The 21,953-nt window shown below is 44.6% G+C and overlaps 1 protein-coding gene across 1 annotated transcript in view; it reads right to left on the reverse strand.

Moving 5' to 3' along the window:
• The window catches only part of SLIT1 (slit guidance ligand 1), a 298,983-nt gene that overhangs the window by 205,967 nt on the left and 71,063 nt on the right, over positions 1-21,953 (reverse strand). The window contains exon 4 of the mRNA XM_044296791.1: positions 19,211-19,282. Coding sequence (XP_044152726.1) covers positions 19,211-19,282 — 72 coding nt within the window. The remainder of the gene's footprint in view (positions 1-19,210; positions 19,283-21,953) is intronic.

Here is a 21,953-nt window from a genome sequence, read left to right on the forward strand (position 1 = left end):
ATCTGGTTCTGCTGGGGCAGTATACTGTGCTGCACTGTGGTATCTGGTTCTGCTGGGGCAGTATTTAGTACCGCACTGTGGTATCTGGTTCTGCTGGGGTGGTATTTTGTGATGCACTGTGGTATCTGGTTCTGCTGGGGGCGGTATTTTGTGCTGCACTACAGTTTTCCTGGCCCCGCCTACTTCTTATGCCCTGCCTTCTGTCACTTCGGACCCTTTTACAACATGGGACCACTTTTAGTATTTTTTTCAGGGGCGCTTTACGTTCCCAGCCTGTCCTTGGAAATGTCCAATCCTTGCCTGCAAATATATAGGACATGATCTGCTTTTTGTTCAGGACATATCGATGCCCAGTGCGCGGTCTGCATTTTTGCAGCCCCATTAAAATGAATGGGGCTGCGTCCGATCTGCAAAAAAAAGCGGATCGGATGCGGAACAAAAAACGCGGTCGTGTACATGAGGCCTCACTGTACATATTAATTGCCCCTCTCATTCCATTTATCACTAGATATAATTGTCTGGGACCCAGCCGGGCGGTCAGCGCGGCCACGGATTTGTCTTCAGAAATCCCAGGGGGATCAGCTGTGTGTGGGGGGCTGGTTATCAGTTACACATACCCCCCTCTATGAAATCACAGCAATCAGAACAGACCCTGTTTTATTTTTGCAGCCAGATACAAGTTATTCTATGTAACCTATGGACGGTACGAGAGGTCGCCAGATTCTGCCATCTCCTTCCACGATGCCCCCGTCCCTGCCACTGACATAATTAGCAGGGACAGGGATCCGATGCCGCCCCCTGCCCTCCGCCGAGCAGCACAATTTGTACAAGACGGCTGCGATTAGCACAGGCCAGGACTCCACGGACTATCTGTGCATTCGGTATTGAAAAGGGGGATCAATGGGAAATCCTATTATAAAGTGACGGCTGCACTTAAATATGGGGCCACATTATGTCCGATGAATAGGCCGGCGTGGCTGAGCGCCACATATCAATCTTAATGGCAGAAGTCAGTGAAGGAGCAGTTTCTCACCAGTCTAACCGTTCCAGTGTTTACTCAGGAGCCGCCACTCATCCCGACTTTCACACAACGTCACTTTCCCGCTGACAGAAGAGGGAAGGAGGGGGCGAAAGTACAAAAAAAAGGGAAAACAAAACTGGGATAAAACCAGTGAAATTCCCCAAGGCGAGCTAAACTAATCACCACAAAGTCACTGACCGATGGCAAGAGTCCAAATTAAGCTCCTCGCGTTACCACGGAAACGGCGGCTTTCGACGCCAGGATCTTCCATGGTGGCTTCGAATCGTTTCATCACTTTTTCTTGTCTCTTTATCCCTCAGACAAAACCAGAGGAAGCAATCTTAATGATGCGTTTCCCCCGCATTACAAACTCTCACCTTCTCCCCATCGATTACGGGGGGTGTCGGGAGCGCCGCGCGGCGTTCAGCCGGAGGCTTCCAAATTGCTCACAGATCGCCCGGGAGAGAGGGCTGGATAGAAGTGACATACTGCCGGAGCCGGTGTGCCATCAACAACAGCGCCATGCGGGAAAAAACACTGAAGATTCACAGATCAGTCGTCTCCGGCAAAGAGGAAACATTGTATCTGCTCAAAATACAAGTAGTATAGTATAGTATAGTATAGAGCTGAGGAACACGGGGGGGGGGGGGGCACTTGTATCACTTTTCTACAGGATCTGAATTTATTACTCAAAAATCTTTGCCAGGGATGCCCAACCTGCGGCCCTCCAGCTGTTGTAAAACTACAACTCCCACCATGCTAGGCTGTAGACTGATAGCTGTAGGCTTTCCAGACATGATGAGTTGTAGTTTTGCAACAGCTGGAGGGCCGCAGGTTGGGCATTCTATGCCAAAAGGAAAATCAGACATCATATAGTACACGACAAAGGTAGAACCAGCCCTGGACCTCACATGGATCCAGAGATCTCCTCATTCATTGCTCTGCTAGATTTATATCAAGCTGGCAGCAAAGAAAGGAGGCGTGTCCTTTCTGCTGCAGCTCTCTGCCTATCACAGCTCAGGAGGCGTGTCCTTTCTGCTGCAGCTCTCTCCCTATCACAGCTCAGGAGGCGTGTCCTTTCTGCTGCAGCTCTCTCCCTATCACAGCTCAGGAGGCGATTCCTTTCTGCTGTTGCTCTCTCCCTATCACAGCTCAGGAGGCGTGTCCTTTCTGCTGTTGCTCTCTCCTTATCACAGCTCAGGAGGCGATTCCTTTCTGCTGTTGCTCTCTCCTTATCACAGCTCAGGAGGCGTGTCCTTTCTGCTGTTGCTCTCTCCTTATCACGGCTCAGGAGGCGTGTCCTTTCTGCTGTTGCTCTCTCCTTATCACAGCTCAGGAGGCGTGTCCTTTCTGCTGTTGCTCTCTCCCTATCACAGCTCAGGAGGCGAGTCCTTTCTGCTGCAGCTCTCATCCTATCAAAGAACAGAGGGCATGGCCTTTCTGACGCAGCTCCCTAGCTCCGTTCAGGGGATGCTTCCTTTCTGCTGCAGCTCTCGTCCTATTATTATTATTACTATTATTAAAGAGCCATTTATTCCATAGCGCTGTACATATGATAAGGGGTGCACATACAGAATACAGACATTACGTAGCAGCAATTTTTATACATTTTCTGTCCTTGTAATGCAAGGCCAGCTTGGGTATGTCAGAATGGGAGGCAGTTCTGGCTCATAGAAGGGCGTCCCCTCTATGACGTCCATATACTCTAATATGATTTTTTTTATCACCTATCCTCAATTCAATGTCTATGGGAGTAATGGAAACAGCAGAGAGAACTTCACTCCTCTACTACAGATATGCAATGTGGGGGAACCCGGTTACATCCAATATCTAAATAACTTAGGTTCCTAGAAACTGGTTGCCTACAAATTCAATGCTGGCGTCTAACATTTTGGGTTCTTTCCTACTGATGTCTATGTGAGATATTATTGCCACTAAAATATTCAAACTTGCTCCTGGAACAGTGTACAGGGATCTACAGTCTATAACACAGCCGATCGATTCAGGATCACTGAAACTGAGACACTGGAAAACCTGGTAACCCATTGTACGGAAGAGACAATGGTAACGAGGAGCAGCCCAACTACAGTTACACGCCCCTAAGATCAAAGACCCTGGAGTCCTCCTCCTCTATCAAGTATCTTATTTGCCCTTAGGAAACCTGGGTGGCAACCAACATAGATGCTATCGTAGCTTGCTTGGTGGGGGAGGGGGGGGGGGTTCTCAGAATCATAAGTGTTATTTTAGCTATACAGTGATATATTTCCATTAATTTTAGGATAATTTTGAACTTATAAAAGCATGATTTGTTTGTCTGCTCCAATTGATACATATTGTGGAAAACCTGACTGTCTAAAGAGGTCTCTGATTTCATAATTAATTGTTATTATCCACCCAGCATTTTTATGCGCCACCTATTTTTCATGTCAACACTTTCCTTCCCCTGTTCTTACCATCACTGCATCCTGGCAGGATGTCTACATGCAGAACTTCCTGCTTTCATCAGCTTCCAGTGGGTTTTCTAAGCAATGCTTCCCAGGACTTGGTCCATCTGCCACATTGTTCTCTCTGCAGCAGTCTCGCCCTCTACATCATCCCTCCCCATGTTAGCTAGGAGAAGCAAGGCATTGCACCATTACAGAGCGAGGTATTCTGGGTTTGGTTAGAAAACCTAACAGGAAGTTCTGCAGGTAAACATCCTGCCAGGATGCACTGATGCCCAGAACAGGGAGTTATGAAACTCCTTTAAAAATGCATGTTGAAAAGTAAAAGGTCAGAAGGACTTCAAGGCTCTGCACAGCAAAAACGTTCTCAGATATTCATTTGTTTTGGAGAAACAACGCGTGCCTATCACCTCTTATGAGTTTCCCATGTTCTTGAGATGCTTCCATGGCCATAGGCAGTAAATATTTGCATGATTACGTTACGGGCTCTCTGTACTCTTTGATGATTTGTAGCGATGTCAGTCTGGACAATGTGTGAGGAATGCTTTGTACGCTGGTATTTGGGGGGTACAGAATTTCTGGCCCGTAGTTATGTTACACAATCTTTAGGTTTAATTAGGGTTGGCATGCTTTGCGCTGCTTTCCTGTGGTTCAAGTAGTTTATAAATACTCCATGCACTAATTTATCTTCATTATATTGATCTAATTATTGCCAGAAGAAAGGATTTCAGGAAGGCCTAGCTGAAATGAAAGAAGAAGGTCATGGAAAACGTGAGTTTTGTTGCCATTTTGTTGCTACTTCTCTCTATTACAGGGAAACTGAGCCCTTCCAGTCCAGGGTGGCGATTCTCTGAGGTTGGATGACGAGATGCCCCCTGCAACGTATAACGGCTCCAATCTCAGGAAAGCTAACCCTTGTCAAGCAACAGATGTTTCCGCATTAAGATGTGGGAGCTTATTTCGTGTCAGACGGTTTTCCAGGCATGAAGCCCCCGCTCCTTTGTTAAGGAGTCATAATGCTCATGGAAAACACAAAATACCAAGGTTTCCCCCGTCATCCATAGCTGATTATAGAGAGTGGGCAAAGTTTTTGTGGTCTGAGCTTTTAACCTTTGAATCAACTTCATAAAGTCCTGAAATGCCATTGATAGCGGTTTTAAAATAATTTACAGAGTTTCTTACATAATAAATAGAGTCAGTCTCCTCCGCCCTCTGGCAGATGATCATATAGTCTCTTCTCACATCCCCTGGAGAAGGAGCCTTCTCAGATAGGGAGCCATGTACTGCAAAGGCTAGGACAAGAAGGGCAGAAAGCCATTTCTATTGGCTGCCCTGCAGTGAACAGAGGGTCACTAGGCAGAGACCTGGCTATGGGGGGAGGGACTGAGCATGTGTGACCACCAGCATTCATCTTATAAGGTGGACCTGCACATTGCTATACACCGTGAACGCCAGATGGTGCTATACTAGGTAACGAAAAGTAACCGTTAACTCTTTTTTTTTTTACAGCATTTAAATGGCAAAAATGTTTAATCTTTTATGATGTATAAGATGTAGTTGATATTTAATGGTGAGACTACCCCTTTAGGTAACAGGAGGTTCCAAAGCAATAAACCCCAATTTATTGCCTAAATATACACTATAAAGGGACTCGTCAAAAGCAGCGACATTTTTCTTCATGGCCGTTTCTGGCGCTGCAGAATTCAAGTGAATGGACCTGGGCTGCAATACCAGATACAACCTCATAACAAAAGTGGCGCCGTTTCTAGGTAAAAAAAACAAAAAAAAAACAGCATCTCAGACACCCTTTTTAAAGGGGTTGTCTCACTTCAGTAAGGCCTCTTTAGCACAGACATGTGTGCCCTGTGGTCGTGCTGCGGTCCGCAATGCACGAGCACAGTCCGTGGGGCAGCCACAGCGGATCGCGGACCTATTCACTTGAATGGGTCCGCGATCCGGCCGTTCCGCAAAAAGATATGACATTCTCTATCTTTTTGCGCAACGGAAGTACGGGATGAAACCCCGCGGAAGCACTCCGTAGTGCTTCCGTAGGGTTACGTTCCGTGCTTCCGTTCTGCATCTCCGGATTTGCGGACCCATTTAAGTGAATGGGTCCGCATCCGTGATGCGGAATGCCCACGGAACGGCGCCCGTGTAATGCGGTCCGCACTACGGCAACGGGGCGCACACGCCCATGTGAAAGAGACCCAAATGTCATTTATCATGTAGGGAAAGTAAATACAAGGCACTTACTAATGTATTGTGATTGTCCATATTGCGTCCTTTGCTGGCTGGATTAATTTTTCTCTGGTGGCCGGGACTGTTGGAGCACGCATAGGTGCTTTTTCCTATAGTGTGCAAGCACGACTAATGGATTGCAGGGTGGTCGTAACCCCTGGATATGAGCAATGTATAATTTGATGGAAAAATGAATCCAGCCAATAAAGGAAGCAATATGGACAATCACAATACATTAGTAAGTGCCTTGTACCATGATAAATGCCATGTGTTGAAGCGAGAGGACCCCTTTAAGTAGATATTTTCTATATATGATTTCAAGGGTCTGAACATGAACTTGTTTCATCAGCACAAATCCTATACTGGATAATGGTAAGAGCCGTGTTCACTTTCCCCTTGAATATTCGCTCTAGTATGAAAACGGTAACGGCGTAGTAAAACAATACACTTGCAGCTTATAAAATATTCATTGCGTCCAACCTAAAACAGGCCATTTATTTCCTGACGATAACCTCCCTCGACTAGTAAACCGGTGACGAGCTGTTCCAAATCTGGCGCTGGAGAAAAAGCGCAAGGCGAACGCCGTCTCTCCACAAGTATGATTGATAATCCAAACATCATTTCCTAAAAAGTCTTTCTTTCTCCCCCAAGTACTCTTGATCCCATTTGTGCACTTCAAGTAGACAACCAGCATACCAGGAAGGGCAAAGCATTAATTATACCCAGCGGGACACAAAGCCGCAGCAGCAGCAGCATAATGGAAGATCAGGAGATCCCTTCTCCTTGAAGCTCCAGGGGGAGCAGAATGTTGGGACTCCAATGTCTGGTGCCTCAGCTGTTCCCTCCGACGGAGCCTTTTAGGAGGCGCAGCGAGGACTGGGCTGAAAACAAGACAAACATTGTAACAAAGACAATAGGAATAACAAAAGGAATGCTACTATGATTAGCCATGGTTACTCTTAGGCGTTCCTCTCCTTCGTGAACATTCCTGAATGAGGTCCCTGGGCCAGTGGTGTACAGCTGTGTGGTTGTAGGTCCACCCCCCCCCCCCCCCCCCCTTTTTATTCAAGACAATGCAAGTGACAATAGGAAACAGAAACAAAAAGGCAATGCTGTGGGGTCCTGTTGTTTTTGGGGGCTGCTATACACCCGTACAGATGATCCACCACAGAAGACAACAGTAATTACACTGGGAGCGTTACAGTCTTTCCTCCTGGTATCTCTGTCTGTTCCATTATGTTCTGGCTGTAAGATGTCACTTGTGTTTCTAAGGACGTTTATTGCGACCTATTGTTTAAATCAAGTTTTTATGCTAAACACATTTTTAAAGAATTTTTGGTGGTTACTTTTACTTTTTCATGTCACTATATTTTAAAAAAAATCCCAAAATCCTGCATTTTTGTACTGGCCACTAAGCCTAATAATAGACGCCACTTCTTGGTCCGTACAGATCACTTTACTGCAGTCATCTCATTATTATCACAGGCAGGATTACAATGACAGATATCAATATCATCTATATATAGATAAGGGAGAGTTCACATCCCGTTATTAAAATTTATTTAGAAAAATAAAGGAAAAAAACATATCCTGTGCACATCTGCCATCCATTTGACCCATTTCCGTCTGAGATCAGTTTTTTTAAGACAGAAAAAAAGTACTGCATGCAAGATTCTTTTTTTTTTTTTCTTTTTTTTTTACAGGATCGGTTTTCATTCTTTATTTTTCAGTTTTTCTGATCAGGAGAACGATAAGATAACGGGGATGTGAACTCTCCCTTACACAGGATCCACTATTCACAATGGGCGATATCACAGCTTATCTACTCCCTCCTGAACTCTGCACAGGTCACAGAGCATGCCCAGAAAACTCTCCCATAGAAGTCTATGAGGTCCCCATCGTCTATTGTTTCTGAGGCCCATGAGAGATGCTGTAAAGCACATCTCTAAATGCTAAATGCTGTTAAGAACAGCTCAGCCAAGATGGCCGCCCTCATAATCATGTTCAGAAAATAATAAAAAAAAAATAGAAAAAAGGTATAACTATCTGGGTTTAACTGGCAGAAAAATTATAGGAGATACATTCCCTTAAAAAAAAAAAAGAAAAAAAAAAGAGTCTTAGTGATCTTTGGCTGATAAAGGGGTTTTCCGGGATTACTATGGTTTTTAAAGATATGCTTATATAGTTGCTTACCTCATGTACATCTTCTCCATGCTATTTTTTATTTTCAGTTGAACTCTTCTGACCCGTACAATCCCTCTGGTCTGTTTCCATCCTGTATGTGGCACTTCCTGTTTCTGTATCCAACCAAACCCATGATGCACTTCTCCTTCCTCTGCCACAGCTCCAGCCCCGCCCCTAACACTCAGCTAGTTTGTAGCCCCTCCCACCCAGCTAGTTACGTAGACACTCCCCTGTCACTGCCCCGCCCATGGACATGACATCACAGGAAGTAAGAAAAAGCTGCATGGACATGGTCATGTGAGATAAAAGCAATAAAGGTTAAAAAAAAAAAAAAAAAAAACACATTCTAAAATTACAGCTACTTTCATAAAAAAATATTTTAAAGGACGTTGATGCAAGCTGGAAAACCCCTTTAAGTTAACCTTCACCATGTTCTATAAACAGGAAATTATTGGAATAACCTCTCTATAAATATATTAGCTGTTTTCCTACAACCTAAATGCTGCGCTGAAATGCATTATCAGGACTGCTGTGCATGCGCCCAGGAGTCCTCTCCATTGTGCTGGTGTGGCACAGCAGTACAGACTGGGTTTTTCAGTGCAGCTCTCAGTGCTGACAGCGAGGGAACAGGGGGCAGTAGAAAGATTTAAAAAAATGTTGATCTGGACTCCTTATTTGCTGTACTACTCGTGTACTACTACAGATAATAGTCCAGAGTTGAGGGGACTGATTCCCTTTAAGGATGAAGAGATTGGTCCAAGAGTGCTGACCAGGGGTGGACTGGGAACTTAAAGTGGCCCTGGAAAAGGAAAAAAAAAAGTGGCCCCATGTTGTAGGCGGGTACAAATTAATAGAAGGCGGGGCAACACTAGTAGGCGGGGTCAACAATACCATAGTGCAAACCAAATAGCACAGTGTAGCACAATATACTGCCCCAAAAAGCAGGCCCTCTGTGGTGGCCATCAATCTGGCCACCTTCTGTCCTCCTCCTCCTCCAGTTGTCTATGGAGCAGGGGGCTTAGGAGGTGAGGTGCTTACACTGACCATCTTTGGCTCTGCAGCTAATTTGTATGGTTGGGCCCCATGTAATTCTTGGTTTCTCCTGTAGAGGCGCTGCAGGGAGATTGAACACTCACTGCCAGGTTTTCCCAGAGATTACAACTGCTCTCTGGGGATTCAAGAGGGAAGGACACTTTGTGTTCAGTTTGGCAAGAGACTTGGCAATATCAGAACAGCGATATCAGCGGCAGTGGGATGAAATACAACACTCTGGATAACGCGAAGAAGAAATCCAAGGGGGCTCTAAAGATCATGGACTGCAACATCTGTCTACAATTTTTACGTTATGTTTATTACCGGTGTCACAGCTTGTAAAGTATCCAGTAAAAGAAAGTATAAGTATAGTACGGAACGACATGAGAGGAAAAGCAGGGAAGGGGCTTAGAGGAAATCTACAATATCCCGGGTGTACTGGCTATCCGTGGAAGAGTAAAGAGACTCACTCAGACTGGATATCCCCCAAATATTACATTCTTCTAGAAGACGACTTTTTTGTCGTCTTTTTTTTTTCCTTTTAAACCTTTTTCATATACGTATTTCAAGTCCTATCGAGAAGCCTATGGGGAAACTCCAAAGCAAAACTCTGCACCAAAGCATGTTGCATTTAAGGGCTCACTAACACAAGAGCCGTATGTATTTTGCGATCTGCAAAAAATACGGATGACGTCCATGTGACATCAGTAGTGCATCCGATTTTTTTGCGGATCCATTGTAAAAATGCCTATCCTTGTCCAAGAATAGGACATGGGGCTCAGGCACACAAACGTGTGCTGGCCGGGCCAGTGCTGCAGGCCGCAAATTGCGGTCCGCAATGTACGGGAACTGACCGTAGGGCCACCGCAATTACTTGATTGGGGTCCGCGATCTGCATCAGACGGTCCACACTGCAAAAAACACTACGTTACAGCCGAACCTTCTGGATTGCAGACCTATTGAAGTGAATGCATACACATCTGCGATGTGGTGCACAAATGGCTGGTGCCCGGCCGCCACACGCTCATGAGCCCATATTCTGTCTTTGTTGTGGAACGGCCATGCGGACACGGAATGCACATGAGTCATTTCCTTTTTTTTTGTGGACCCATTGAAGTGAATGGTTCTGCATATGGGCTGCAAAAAAAAAGGGATCGGACACGGAAAAAAAATAAGTTTGTGTGCATGAGCGTTAAAAGGAAAAATTAAAATAGACACAAAAAAACACACTAAAAGTTAAAGGGGTTGTCCGGGTTCGGAGCTGAACCCGGACACCCCTCCATTTTCACCCCGGCAGCCCCCCTGACATGAGCATTGGAGCAGTTCATGCTCCGATGCTCCCCTTTGCCCTGTGCTAAATTGCGCAGGGCAAAGGCATTTTTGGGAGTTCCGGTGACGTACCGGGGCTCTCTATGGGGCTGCCAGGAACCCCGGTGACGTCACCGGCACTGATGGGCGGGATTTAGCTCTGCCCTAGCCAGTAAAATGGCTAGGGCAGAGCTAAAGCCCGCCCCTCAGAGCCGGTGACGTCACCGAACACACTGCTGGGTGGAAGTTTCCGCCTGGCAGTGTGTTATTGAAAACAAAAGAGCCCGTGCCCTGCGCGATTTGGCGCAGGGCAAGGGAGCGCATCGGAGGTTAGATGCTCCGATGCTAGCCTCAGGGGGGCTGCCGGGGTGAAAATAAGGGTATGTCCGGGTTCAGCTCTGAACCCGGACAACCCCTTTAAGAAAAATGCCAGAAACAGAAAGCTTGGTCTGTAGTGCGTGTTTTTGATAATTTTTTTTTACAACTCAAGACCAAATGTTTGTACCATCATGATATTGGCCTAGACTTACTAATGTGTCTGCACTGGAATCTGTCTATAAAGTGATGCAAATTGGCGCAAACTGATGTAACTATGTTTTCTAAAACTTTTTCGGACTTGCTTGAGAAGGGGGTGTGGATTACAGGAAAGGGTTCTGGTGGGGAAATGGGAGCGGCTTAAATGCACAGTTTTGGGCTAAAATTGCGCCACATTTCTGGTGTAAAATTCCATCTCAAACTAAGCCAGTTGATAGATTGTATAAAATGCATTTGAAAGTCTTGAGACCCTTTTCACTTTTTTCACCTTTCATTATGTTGTGGCTTTGTGCTAAACAATTCAACATGCACTTCTCGTTCCTCTGCCACAGCCCCAGCAAAGCCTTATAGGGGTATTCTCATCTCAGACAATGGGGGCATATCGCTAGGATATGCCCCTATTGTCTCAAATCTGGGGCAAGCACCTATCTTGTAAACGCAGCCGGCAAAGTCCCCGCTCTGTTGTCGACATAGGTGCGGTTCCCACCGCTGGTAACCGCACCTATCAGACAATGGGGGTATATCGATATGCCCCCATTGTCTGAGATGGGAATACCCCTTTAAAAACTCCCAGCTAGCTTGTAGCTCCTCCCACCCAGCTAGTTCCATAGACACTCCCCTATCACTGCCCCGCCCATGGACATGACATCACAGGAAATAAGAAAGAGCTGCATGGACAGCCCAGAACGGGTGCAAGAAATACATGACAGTGTCATTCATAGAGGAAGTTCATGCAAACTGGAAAAAGCCTTCAAGTAGTAGACACCCTAAGGCTACTTTCACACTAGCGTTCGGCTGTCCGCTCGTGAGCTCCGTTTGAAGGGGCTCACGAGCGGACCCGAACGCTTCCGTCCAGCCCTGATGCAGTCTGAATGGAGCGGATCCGCTCAGACTGCATCAGTCTGGCGGCGTTCAGCCTCCGCTCCGCTCGCCTCCGCACGGACAGGCGGACAGCTGAACGCTGCTTGCAGCGTTCGGGTGTCCGCCTGGCCGTGCGGAGGCGTGCGGATCCGTCCAGACTTACAATGTAAGTCAATGGGGACGGATCCGTTTGAAGATGCCACAATATGGCTCAATCTTCAGGCGGATCCGTCCCCCATTGACTTTACATTGAAAGTCTGGACGGATCCGTACGAGGCTATTTTCACACTTAGCTGTTATATGCCAATATAATGCAGACGGATCCGATCGAACGCTAGTGTGAAAGTAGCCTAAGTCTTCTTACAACCCCAAGAGTCCATGTCAATCTACAATTAATGTATACAATTCATTACAAAGTAAGATATTTTGGGGTTCATTTTAAAAACAAACTAATGTCCATGGTGCTACATAACATAATGCAACGCTACAAGAGTAAAAAGTATTGAAGGCTTTTATGTGCCCTGTGTGATAGTTTTGTATGTTTTATGTTTTACGGTTTGTTAAAAAACAAACAAACAAATTTTTCAACAAAAAGAGAAAAAATAATAATAAAATATCAATCCAAATACAAAAATAAAGACCACATGGCAAGACAAGAATGTAAAAAACATTGACGTCTGATAGGGATACGGCAGGAGCGGTGCCCGCCATACAGCGTTACATGATAAATATATGCAAATGCCTCGTATTTACTACGGATGTCGGCTTAGAGGGCGGACTGAGGCAGCTTTAACATTCCTTCGCTGTTGTTTTTTCCTGTTGCAATTGGATTAATTATGGTGTTTAGGAGAGATCAAAACAGGCAGAAAGTGACAGCACAGGCCTGCATTTTCTAAAGAGCCGGCCTTCACTGAGCAGCTCAAAGCTGGGGAGAATGGCCGGGGAACAATGTGGGAGGGCTCCAACCATCGGCCTTTCACCAAGTGTCGCTGACTCGGGGAGAGCTGGGCTACATTTATATAGTCGGAAGCCTGAATAAATATATCACGTCGGGCCTTTGCACAAAAAGAGGCAGCGAGAAAAGCCTGCGTACTAACCAGGTGTAGAGAAGAGTGGGCATGCGAAGGGTTACTTATTTGTAACCTTTTAAAAAAAATTTTTTTAAAGAGTACTATACACTTACAGGACCGCTCCATAAACAGGACACATATTTTTGGATCCGTACATTGAAAAAATACTGGTTCCTGAAAAGTTCAAAGACACACGACCATTAGGGAGGAGCGAATCGACTTTGGATGAAACATCTGAAGTCGATTCGCATAAAACTTCGTTAGAATACTGTACGGAGCGGGAACTCCATACAGTATTAGAATGTATTAGCTCTGATGAGCCAAAGTTATTACTTCGCAAGACTTCGGGAAATAACTTCAAAAATGTATTTCTACTGTAAAAAAAACTTTTACCGAACTCAGTTTCGGTTCCAAGTGGTACCTTGGAACCGATCCCGACTTCGGTAAAAGTTTTTTTGCAGTATTCTAATGAAGTCGATTCGCTTATCCCTAATGACCATCATCCCTATTGGGGTATCCAAATTTAAAGGGGTTATCCCATGAATAATGTAAAAAAATTAAAATCATACATAATCTAGTCCATGACAACCTCTAAGGCCTCTTTCACACGGGCGTCATGTTTTTGGCCCGGATAAGATTCGGGTGCGTCGCGGTAAAATGTACGATTTTTCCGCGCGAGTGCAAAACATTGTAATGAGCTTTGCACGCGCATGAGAAAAATCGGCATGTTTGGGTTACATGTTGTGTAGAGTTTTATTATTTTCCCTTATAACATGGAAAGGGAAAATAATAGCATTCTTAATACAGAATGCTTAGTACAATAGCGCTGGAGGGGTTGAAAAAAATATATATAATTTAACTCCCCTTAATCCACTTGTTCGCGCAGCCGGCATCTCTTCTGTCTTCTTCTTTGAGGAATAGGACCTTTAATGATGTCACTGCGCTCATCACATGGTCCATCACATGATCTTTTTAGAATGGTGATGGATCATGTGACGGACCATGTGATTAGCGTAGTGATGTCACCATAGGTCATTTTCCTGCACAGCAAAGAAGAAGACAGAAGAGAACAAGTGGATTAAGGTGAGTTAAATTATAAATGTATTTATTTTAACCCCTCCATCCCTATTTTACTATGTATTCTGTATTCAGAATGCTATTATTTTCCCTTATAACCATGTTATACGGGAAAATAATAATGATCGGATCTCCATCCCGATCGTCTCCTAGCAACCGTGCGGGAAAATCGCACCGCATCCGCACTTCCTTGCAGATGCTTGCGATTTTCACGCAGCCCCATTTACTTCTATGAGGCCTCCGTTGCGTGGAAAACGCACAAAGAGGAGCATGCTGCGATTTTCACGCAACGCACAAGTGATGCGTGAAAATCACCGCTCATGTGCACAGCCCCATAGAAATGAATGGGTCCGGATTCAGTGCGGGTGCAATGCGTTCACCTCACGCATCGCATCCGCGCGGAAATCTCGCCCGTGTGAAAGGGGCCTAAGGGTCCATTCACACGTCCGCAAGTGTTTTGAGGTCCACAAATTGTGGATCCGCACAAACACGGACATCGGCCATGTGCGTTCTGCATTTTGTGGACTGCACATGGCTGCGGACAAGAATAGGATATGCTCTATCTTTTTTGCGAGTCTGCGGAACAGAATTACGGATGCGTACAGCACATGGTGTGCTGTCCACATCTTTTGCGCCCCCACTGAAATAAAGGAACGGATGCTTACCCATTCATATGGACGTGTGAATTGACCCTAAGGGCTCATGCACACGACCATATGTATTTTGTGGTCCACAAAACACGGATCCGCAAAAAATACGTATGACGTCCGAGTGACATCCATATTGCATCGTTTTTGTTTGCGGACAAGAATAGGACATGTTCTATATTTTTTGCGGAACGGCCATGCGGACATATGGAAATGGAAGCAAACGGAAAAGAAATGCAATGGACACGGAAAAAAATGCGTTTGTGCATGAGCTCTAACAAATCTAGAACCAGCCCTGTACCTCAAATGGATCAGAGATCTTCCCATTCATTGCTATAATCGTTCTGCTAAATTTATTTCAAACTGTCTGCATAGGGGTGTGTGTGTCCTTTCTCGGAGGGCATGTCCTGTCCGCTGCAGCTGGTGGCAGTTGAAGGATGGAACTGAGCATGTGCTTCCATCTCAGTGAGCAGGGCAGAGAAATTAGAAAAGTAAAAAACAGCAGGTGGCGCTTTACAAATATCTCAGCAGCTATAATACATTTTTAGTTACCGTACATGCAATTACAAGAGTATTCAGATCCAGGTGCTGGTTTGAAAACTGTTAAATATTTAATATACAACCCCTTTAATAGAAGAGGGGTACTCTCGCTTGAGACCTCAATAAATTGGACTGGATCATTAGAGAGATGCCACAGAAGAGCCTTCCACGGTGGAGGACCCAACACGTTTGTGCATTACTTGACTTGCCGATTGATTTCAATGGGCAGTGTGCAATACTTAATCTCCCCTGGGGTGGCGCTGAAGAAGAATTAAACACTTGCCAAAATTTTCTCTACAGATTAGAAATGATCACTGGGGGTCTATGAAGAGTGATACCCTGCAAAGTTCAATGGAGCCATAGTGTACATGCACAGCGCAGTTCCACTGAGATCCAAAACCCAAAAAGTATGAGTAATGCAAACTATGTGCATGCAAACGTGAAGATAGATATTTGAATCTGCAGATCTGTTAACACGTGCATGCAATTACAACTACAATACATCAGTGCCCCCGCCTGTGAATCATCTGCTCAGTAAACTAGCGGAGTGCTGTGCGCTGAGCCAGAGCATGCAGCACAATTCGCATATACCGAGGTGTAGGGAGACTGTCAAGGTACGTCCACATGGGATCCAGCTGAAAAAACATCGGCAATGGATTCTGATGCCCATCCACAGCAAAATCTGCAACAAGTTTGGGCATGTTCACATGCGACTGAAGTGCTGAAGATTTTCCGGAGCAGAAAATATGCAGTGTTTTTGCTAAAAAACTGCAGCAGAAAAAAAAATCTAAAAAAGTTTCAATGCAGAAATGCTGATTCAATGTAGATTTCACTCTTTGCAATGCAAAGAGTGAACTCCGCAGTGAAAATCTACAGCATAAATAAAATGCTGCACATTTAAAAAATCTGCACCACTGGGGATTTTTTCTGCAGCATGCGGATGAGAATTTCTGAAAACTCATTCACTTTGCTGGTACTGTACAGAGTGAAAATCAGCAGCATAAGTCAACATGCAACGGGGGCAATTATATATTTTTTTAGATTGCATTCTACTCGTTTTGGGCTAAAAATAATTTCTTCAATTGGTCTTTATTAAAAATATTCAGCTGTTATTTCACAAAGGGTTAACTGTCTAGCTGTGGTAATTGTGCTTTCACTTAAATAAACCTTATGCCTTAATGACTAAGAGGTCATAAACACTTATTTAAGCCACATTCTTATCAGTCAGATAAGAATTGAGCTATAATGAGATCAGAGATAAGGAGCCGTCAGCTGAGCTGCCTGACAGAACAGAGTGAAAATTCAGAGCCTGCTACTAGAGAATCTCAAGGCTGCACAGAGAAAAGGGCTCAACATTTTTAATAAAGATCAATTGAAAACAGATTTTTAGCTCAAAATGAGTACAATGCAATAATAAAAAAAAAAAAAAAATTGTTCATAGCCTTTAAAATCTCCACCACAGGTCAATTTCAAGATTTTTCCCGCAGAGTGTGGATGAGGATTGCTAAAAACTCATTCACTTTGCTGGTACCATACGATGCGGATTTCTGCACATTATTGTGGGACAGAAAACCTGCAGTGAATATACTCTTAGAGTGGATTTTGCTATGGGTTTCACCCTATGCATTGCAAAGGGCAACATCTGCGCCTGCAGAGGATGGATGAGACTTTGTGCAAAATCTTATCCACTTTGTTCCTGTTGTAATACTCTGCAGATCTGCCACACTCAGAAAATCCGTAGATTATCCAGCCTTTCTTAACATACATCATAGGACACTGGTGGAGGGGGTAAGTCTCTCATGCACTGGGAAATCTAGAGGCAACCCCTCTTCCAAAAAAAAAACCAAGAGCCCCGATGCCCATTACTAGCAATGTCGCCTGTCACGGCTGAGGATGGGGAAAACCCTCAGCCGTGCGATGCCAGAGTCGCTGCAAGGCCAGGACAGAGATTAGGGAGCAGGTCACCTCCTATCATATCCCTAACTCTGACCCTGACTCCTAGCTGTATGAGCCGACCCGGATGGTAGGAGGGCTCATACTCCGGAACCTTGAAGTCCCTACTAGCCCTCAGGGTTGCCCTCAACTAGGAGCAGGGTAAGACGACCTGTTCCTCCTAGGCACGGAGGAACAGGAGTCTCACAGGCCAGGCTACAATAAAGGGGAAACATAAACAACTTATGGCAATGGCAGGTAAATGCAACAAGTATAGCACCTACCTGCCACAGACACAAAGCCAGGAACCCATGCAGACGCGCTGCTGTCCAGAGAACACACACGGACACAGCACACACCACACAACACACAGGAACACAGGACCATAAGTTGCAATAAACAAGCATACCAAACACATAAAAGGCACACCTACAAAGACAGGTAGCCAGGTGCAACCGCATACACAAACAGCAAGCTGCCACATTAAAATATGTTGCCAGCGGCAACCACAGGTGAGGCAACATACTTCAGCCCTCACCTGTGATTGACAACACAACCAAGACCGCAGGCAACTGCATGCGGTTCATGAGTCACGACCATGACCATGGCCGTGACACCGCCATACTCAACACTGGTCATATTAAATCTTTACATTCCAGACCCAACATAGGAGGAAGTGGGATTTAAAGGCACAGTAATCAGAAAATCCACATGAAAACTATGAAAGGTGACCCTGAATTAGACACAACTTCTTAATAAAGGCTGTGAAGGACGTGCGGTAATAGATCTTTCTCAGAAGAAGGTTTCTTGATGATTACCGCCTAATAACAATGGATTCTCGTGTCTCCGCAACCTTCCTCTTTATGATGATGAGCGGATTAGGAAATGGTGAGAAATACACACATACGCTTTGTGTCTCTAGAAACCACCTAGACTGAATAACGACTTCTAATTATTCAAATAACACAGTGACAATCTTGGCACGGCTCCGGATTACGATGTACGCGGGTGGCATGTCTACACATCATAGTGCCCCGATGACAGGTGCGGGCATGCAGGGTATTTATGGAGTTAGCCCAGACACAAGCGTCACTGCAGATATCTTAGGTGCCTCATTTGAAGATTTATTACTGTGTCGCATTTTTCTACTTTTTGGTGCTGATTGGACAAGTGACCGTCCCATAATATTCACTTACACTCAGTGGCGTACATAGAGAAGTAAGGGCCCCATAGCAAGGATCAAACCAGGCCTCCGACACAGGACAGAAGGTTTTCTGCCTAAACCCCCTTCAATGATCCTTGGGCCATTTTTCCACTGCCTCGTTTTCTAAAAGTTGTTCCTTTAGAGGGTAGAGTCCTGACCAAGTTTTCACCTCCAGTAAGAAAATCCCAACTAAGACTGGGGCCCCTCTTGCCCTGGGCCCCATAGCAGTCGCATGGTCTGCCGCTATGGTAGTTCCCCCCCCTGCTTACATGCTACCATCAGAAATCATTCTTTCCACTATTTAGTCCTAGATGAATGCTGTAGACAATTTCCAGTATGAACATCATTTTGCAATGTTATAAAGCAGACCAGATGTCTATGTTCTCCAAGACAAAAAAAATACAAAACAAAAGAATATACTGTATCCAACAGGAAAAACACTGCAAATGCCACAAAACTCCAGCCATCGGGAACACTACATGGCCAACAGTATGTGGACACCCCTCCTAATCAATGGCCTTGGCCAACGTAGCTCCATCATAGGTGACGTCATCGGTCAAGTCAATTGATCCAGTTCTTGCCCTTCCAGAGTCTCCCTGGTCACCTGTAAGGTCAGCCACAATGAGGAAGACCACACGAGCAGAGAAATATCGGTCCTACCAAGTGCATTTGGAGGCTGGAGGACTGTGCTGTGTCTTTCATTGTGCACAATGCCAAGTGGCAGCTGGCTGAGTGTAAAGCAGCTGGGATCTGGAGTAATGGAAACAAGCTCTTAGGTGTAATAAATCCAGTTTGGGTTTTGAAACCAGGAGAACACCTTCGACCTATGAATCCATTGTACAGTTTGGTGAAAGAAGGGTCTGGGTTGCACTTTATTATATTATTTGGCCTTTTCTATAAAAAAAATAAAGGAGCAGATGTGATTATTTAGGTGTCCGCATACTTTCGGCCATGGGTTAGAATATTGTAGATGCAAAAATACATTAGGGATCCATCAGTTTTTAGTTTTTGCTTTTTTTTGCAAAACCAGGGCCATATGACAATGAGACAGAACATAATGGGTTAATTCCCAAATTCATTACAGTAATAACGTGGCGTCATGTGCAGGGGGTACTCACAGTCTGGAGAGAGCCTGGTTGTTTTGGAAGAGGAGCTCAGGTAACGCCTGCAGCTGGTTTCGGTTGAGGCGTCTGAAAGTAAAGAGGGGAAAGCAAAAAACAAGGAGATCAGATGCAGCAGTGCGCCCCCCGTATAATACGCAAATCCCAGGTCCGAGCCGCAACCGCCCCCCACACAGCTCCACAGGCTCCACCATACTGCACAGACACCCCTGGATATATTACATACACCTCGTCTGATATATATCCCTGTATATTCTACACCAAGACCCACAGACCCTCAGGATTAACTTTCCAGAAGCCGTAATCCCAGCAATACCAGTATGTATAATACCAGTATGTATACATCAACATCCTCCGTAATTTACTGTGCACCCGGGAAAAAGCTGTGACCAGGAGTATCCGACTATCTGCAGACTCTTCAATGAGACACAACAGAATATCCCTGGATATGAACTATACAAAGATTATTTCACAGTATTAGTAATGAGCGAAGTATTGAAAAAAAACTATACGGCTGCTTCGCCGAATAAAAAAAAAATAATTGCTTTGTGATGAATTACATTGTACCCCTCAGATGCCACGTTCATAGATGATCACGAGATCTGACAGCAATAATACAGTGTAAAATAAAAATAAAATAATAATAATAAAATCATACCTACCTCATCCATTTGATCACGAAGAGCCGGCCACCACCATGTTGATTGAAGATCTGGCACGAAATCTCACGAGACCCGTGATGACGTCATACGTTACTGCACACTGGATTTTGTGCAAGATCTTTAATCAAGATGGCAGCAGCCGACTCTTCGCGCTCAAACGGATGAGGTAAGTACGATTTTTAAAAAGTTATTTACTGCCATTCAAGGAAAATCGATTTGCTACCACGAAGCACGAGGAAATTCGGCTTCGTGAAGAATGAAATTTTCCTCGAAAGTCAGATCAAATTCCACTTTGTGGAATTCGATTCACTCAACACTAGTTATGATCTATCTATCTACCTATATAAACCCGCACTGTGGTTTTAAGATAGGGAGCCCTTCTTTATGACAGTGCTAACCACTGAGCCACCGTGTGCCCACGATACAGGGAACCATATCAGATGATAGCATTACACGACAGAAGGTGGTACAGGAACATAATGGGGAGATTTATCAAAACTGGCTTAGTTTCCCATAGCAACCAATCAGATTCCACCTTTCATTCTTCAGAGCTCCTTTGGAAAATGAGTGGTGGAATCTGATTGGTTGCTAAGCCCATTGTGTTTCTACATAACGTTTATCGCTTTCCTCCTGTGACTAATAGATTTTGAGCCCAGCCTTGTGACGACCACGGCTCCATCGTGTTCCCTCACGTATCTTCAGGATTCTTCAGTCTCGTTATATCACACACATGAAAAAGACTCCTTTGTTGGGAGACGATCGGATGGACCGCGAAACTGTGATAGACCTAACAGCAATATCCCTATTCCATCTAGAAATAAGTGTTCACCCCGGGCCCTGTATCCACAGGAGCTAGCAATCTAATCCTACGCACACACATTAGGGACAGGTTCTCATTAAATCTAAGCTTACATTTGAAGTGATCAGACAAAATCCAGAGGACACGCCCCATGTGATATACAGTACAGACCACAAGTTTGGACACACCTTCTCATTCAAAGAGTTTTCTTTATTTTCATGACTATGAAAATTGTAGATTCAAACAAAAAAGTGTGAAACAACTGAAAATATATCATATTCTAGGTTCTTCAAAGTAGCCACCTTTTGCTTTGATTACTGCTTTGCACACTCTTGGCATTCTCTTCAAGAGGTAGTCCCCTGAAATGGTCTTCCAACAGTCTTGAAGGAGTTCCCAGAGATGCTTAGCACTTGTTGGCCCTTTTGCCTTCACTCTGCGGTCCAGCTCACCCCAAACCATCTCGATTGGGTTCAGGTCCGGTGACTGTGGAGGCCAGGTCATCTGGTGCAGCACCCCATCACTCTCCTTCATGGTCAAATAGCCCTTACTTTCAAAGTTTTCCCAATTTTTCGGACTGACTGACCTTCATTTCTTAAAGTAATGATGGCCACTCGTTTTTCTTTACTTAGCTGCTTTTTTCTTGCATAATACAAATTCTAACAGTCTATTCAGTAGGACTATCAGCTGTGTATCCACCTGACTTCTCCACAACCCAACTGATGGTCCCAACCCCATTTATAAGGCAAGAAATCCCACTTATTAAACCTGACAGGGCACACCTGTGAAGTGAAAACCATTTCAGGTGACTACCTCTTGAAGCTCATCAAGAGAATGCCAAGAGTGTGCAAAGCAGTAATCAAAGCAAAAGGTGGCTACTTTGAAGAACCTAGAATATGACATATTTTCAGTTGTTTCACACTTTTTTGTTATGTAGATAATTCCACACATATGTTAATTCATAGTTTTGATGCCTTCAGTGTGAATCTACAATTTTCATAGTCATGAAAATAAAGAAAACTCTTTGAATTAGAAGGTGCATCCAAACTTTTGGTCTGTACTGTATCTACTTTCTTTCAGGACTTTCTTCATTCTGCTTTTTGACCATTTACACTACAGTCCTGTGTCTAATTTATTTGCACACACTATGGACTGGTGTTTGTGCTTTGAAATGCAGTTTTGTACCCGTCCCCATGGTCAGCTGTCCCACCCAGCTCAGGCATTCCACACTAGGTACCGATTAGTTCTGGGTAATGTTTAGGATGGTCTTTAAAGAGGACCT

Source organism: Bufo gargarizans, chromosome 6 (genome assembly GCF_014858855.1).
Source record: "Bufo gargarizans isolate SCDJY-AF-19 chromosome 6, ASM1485885v1, whole genome shotgun sequence".
Lineage (NCBI taxonomy): Eukaryota > Metazoa > Chordata > Amphibia > Anura > Bufonidae > Bufo > Bufo gargarizans.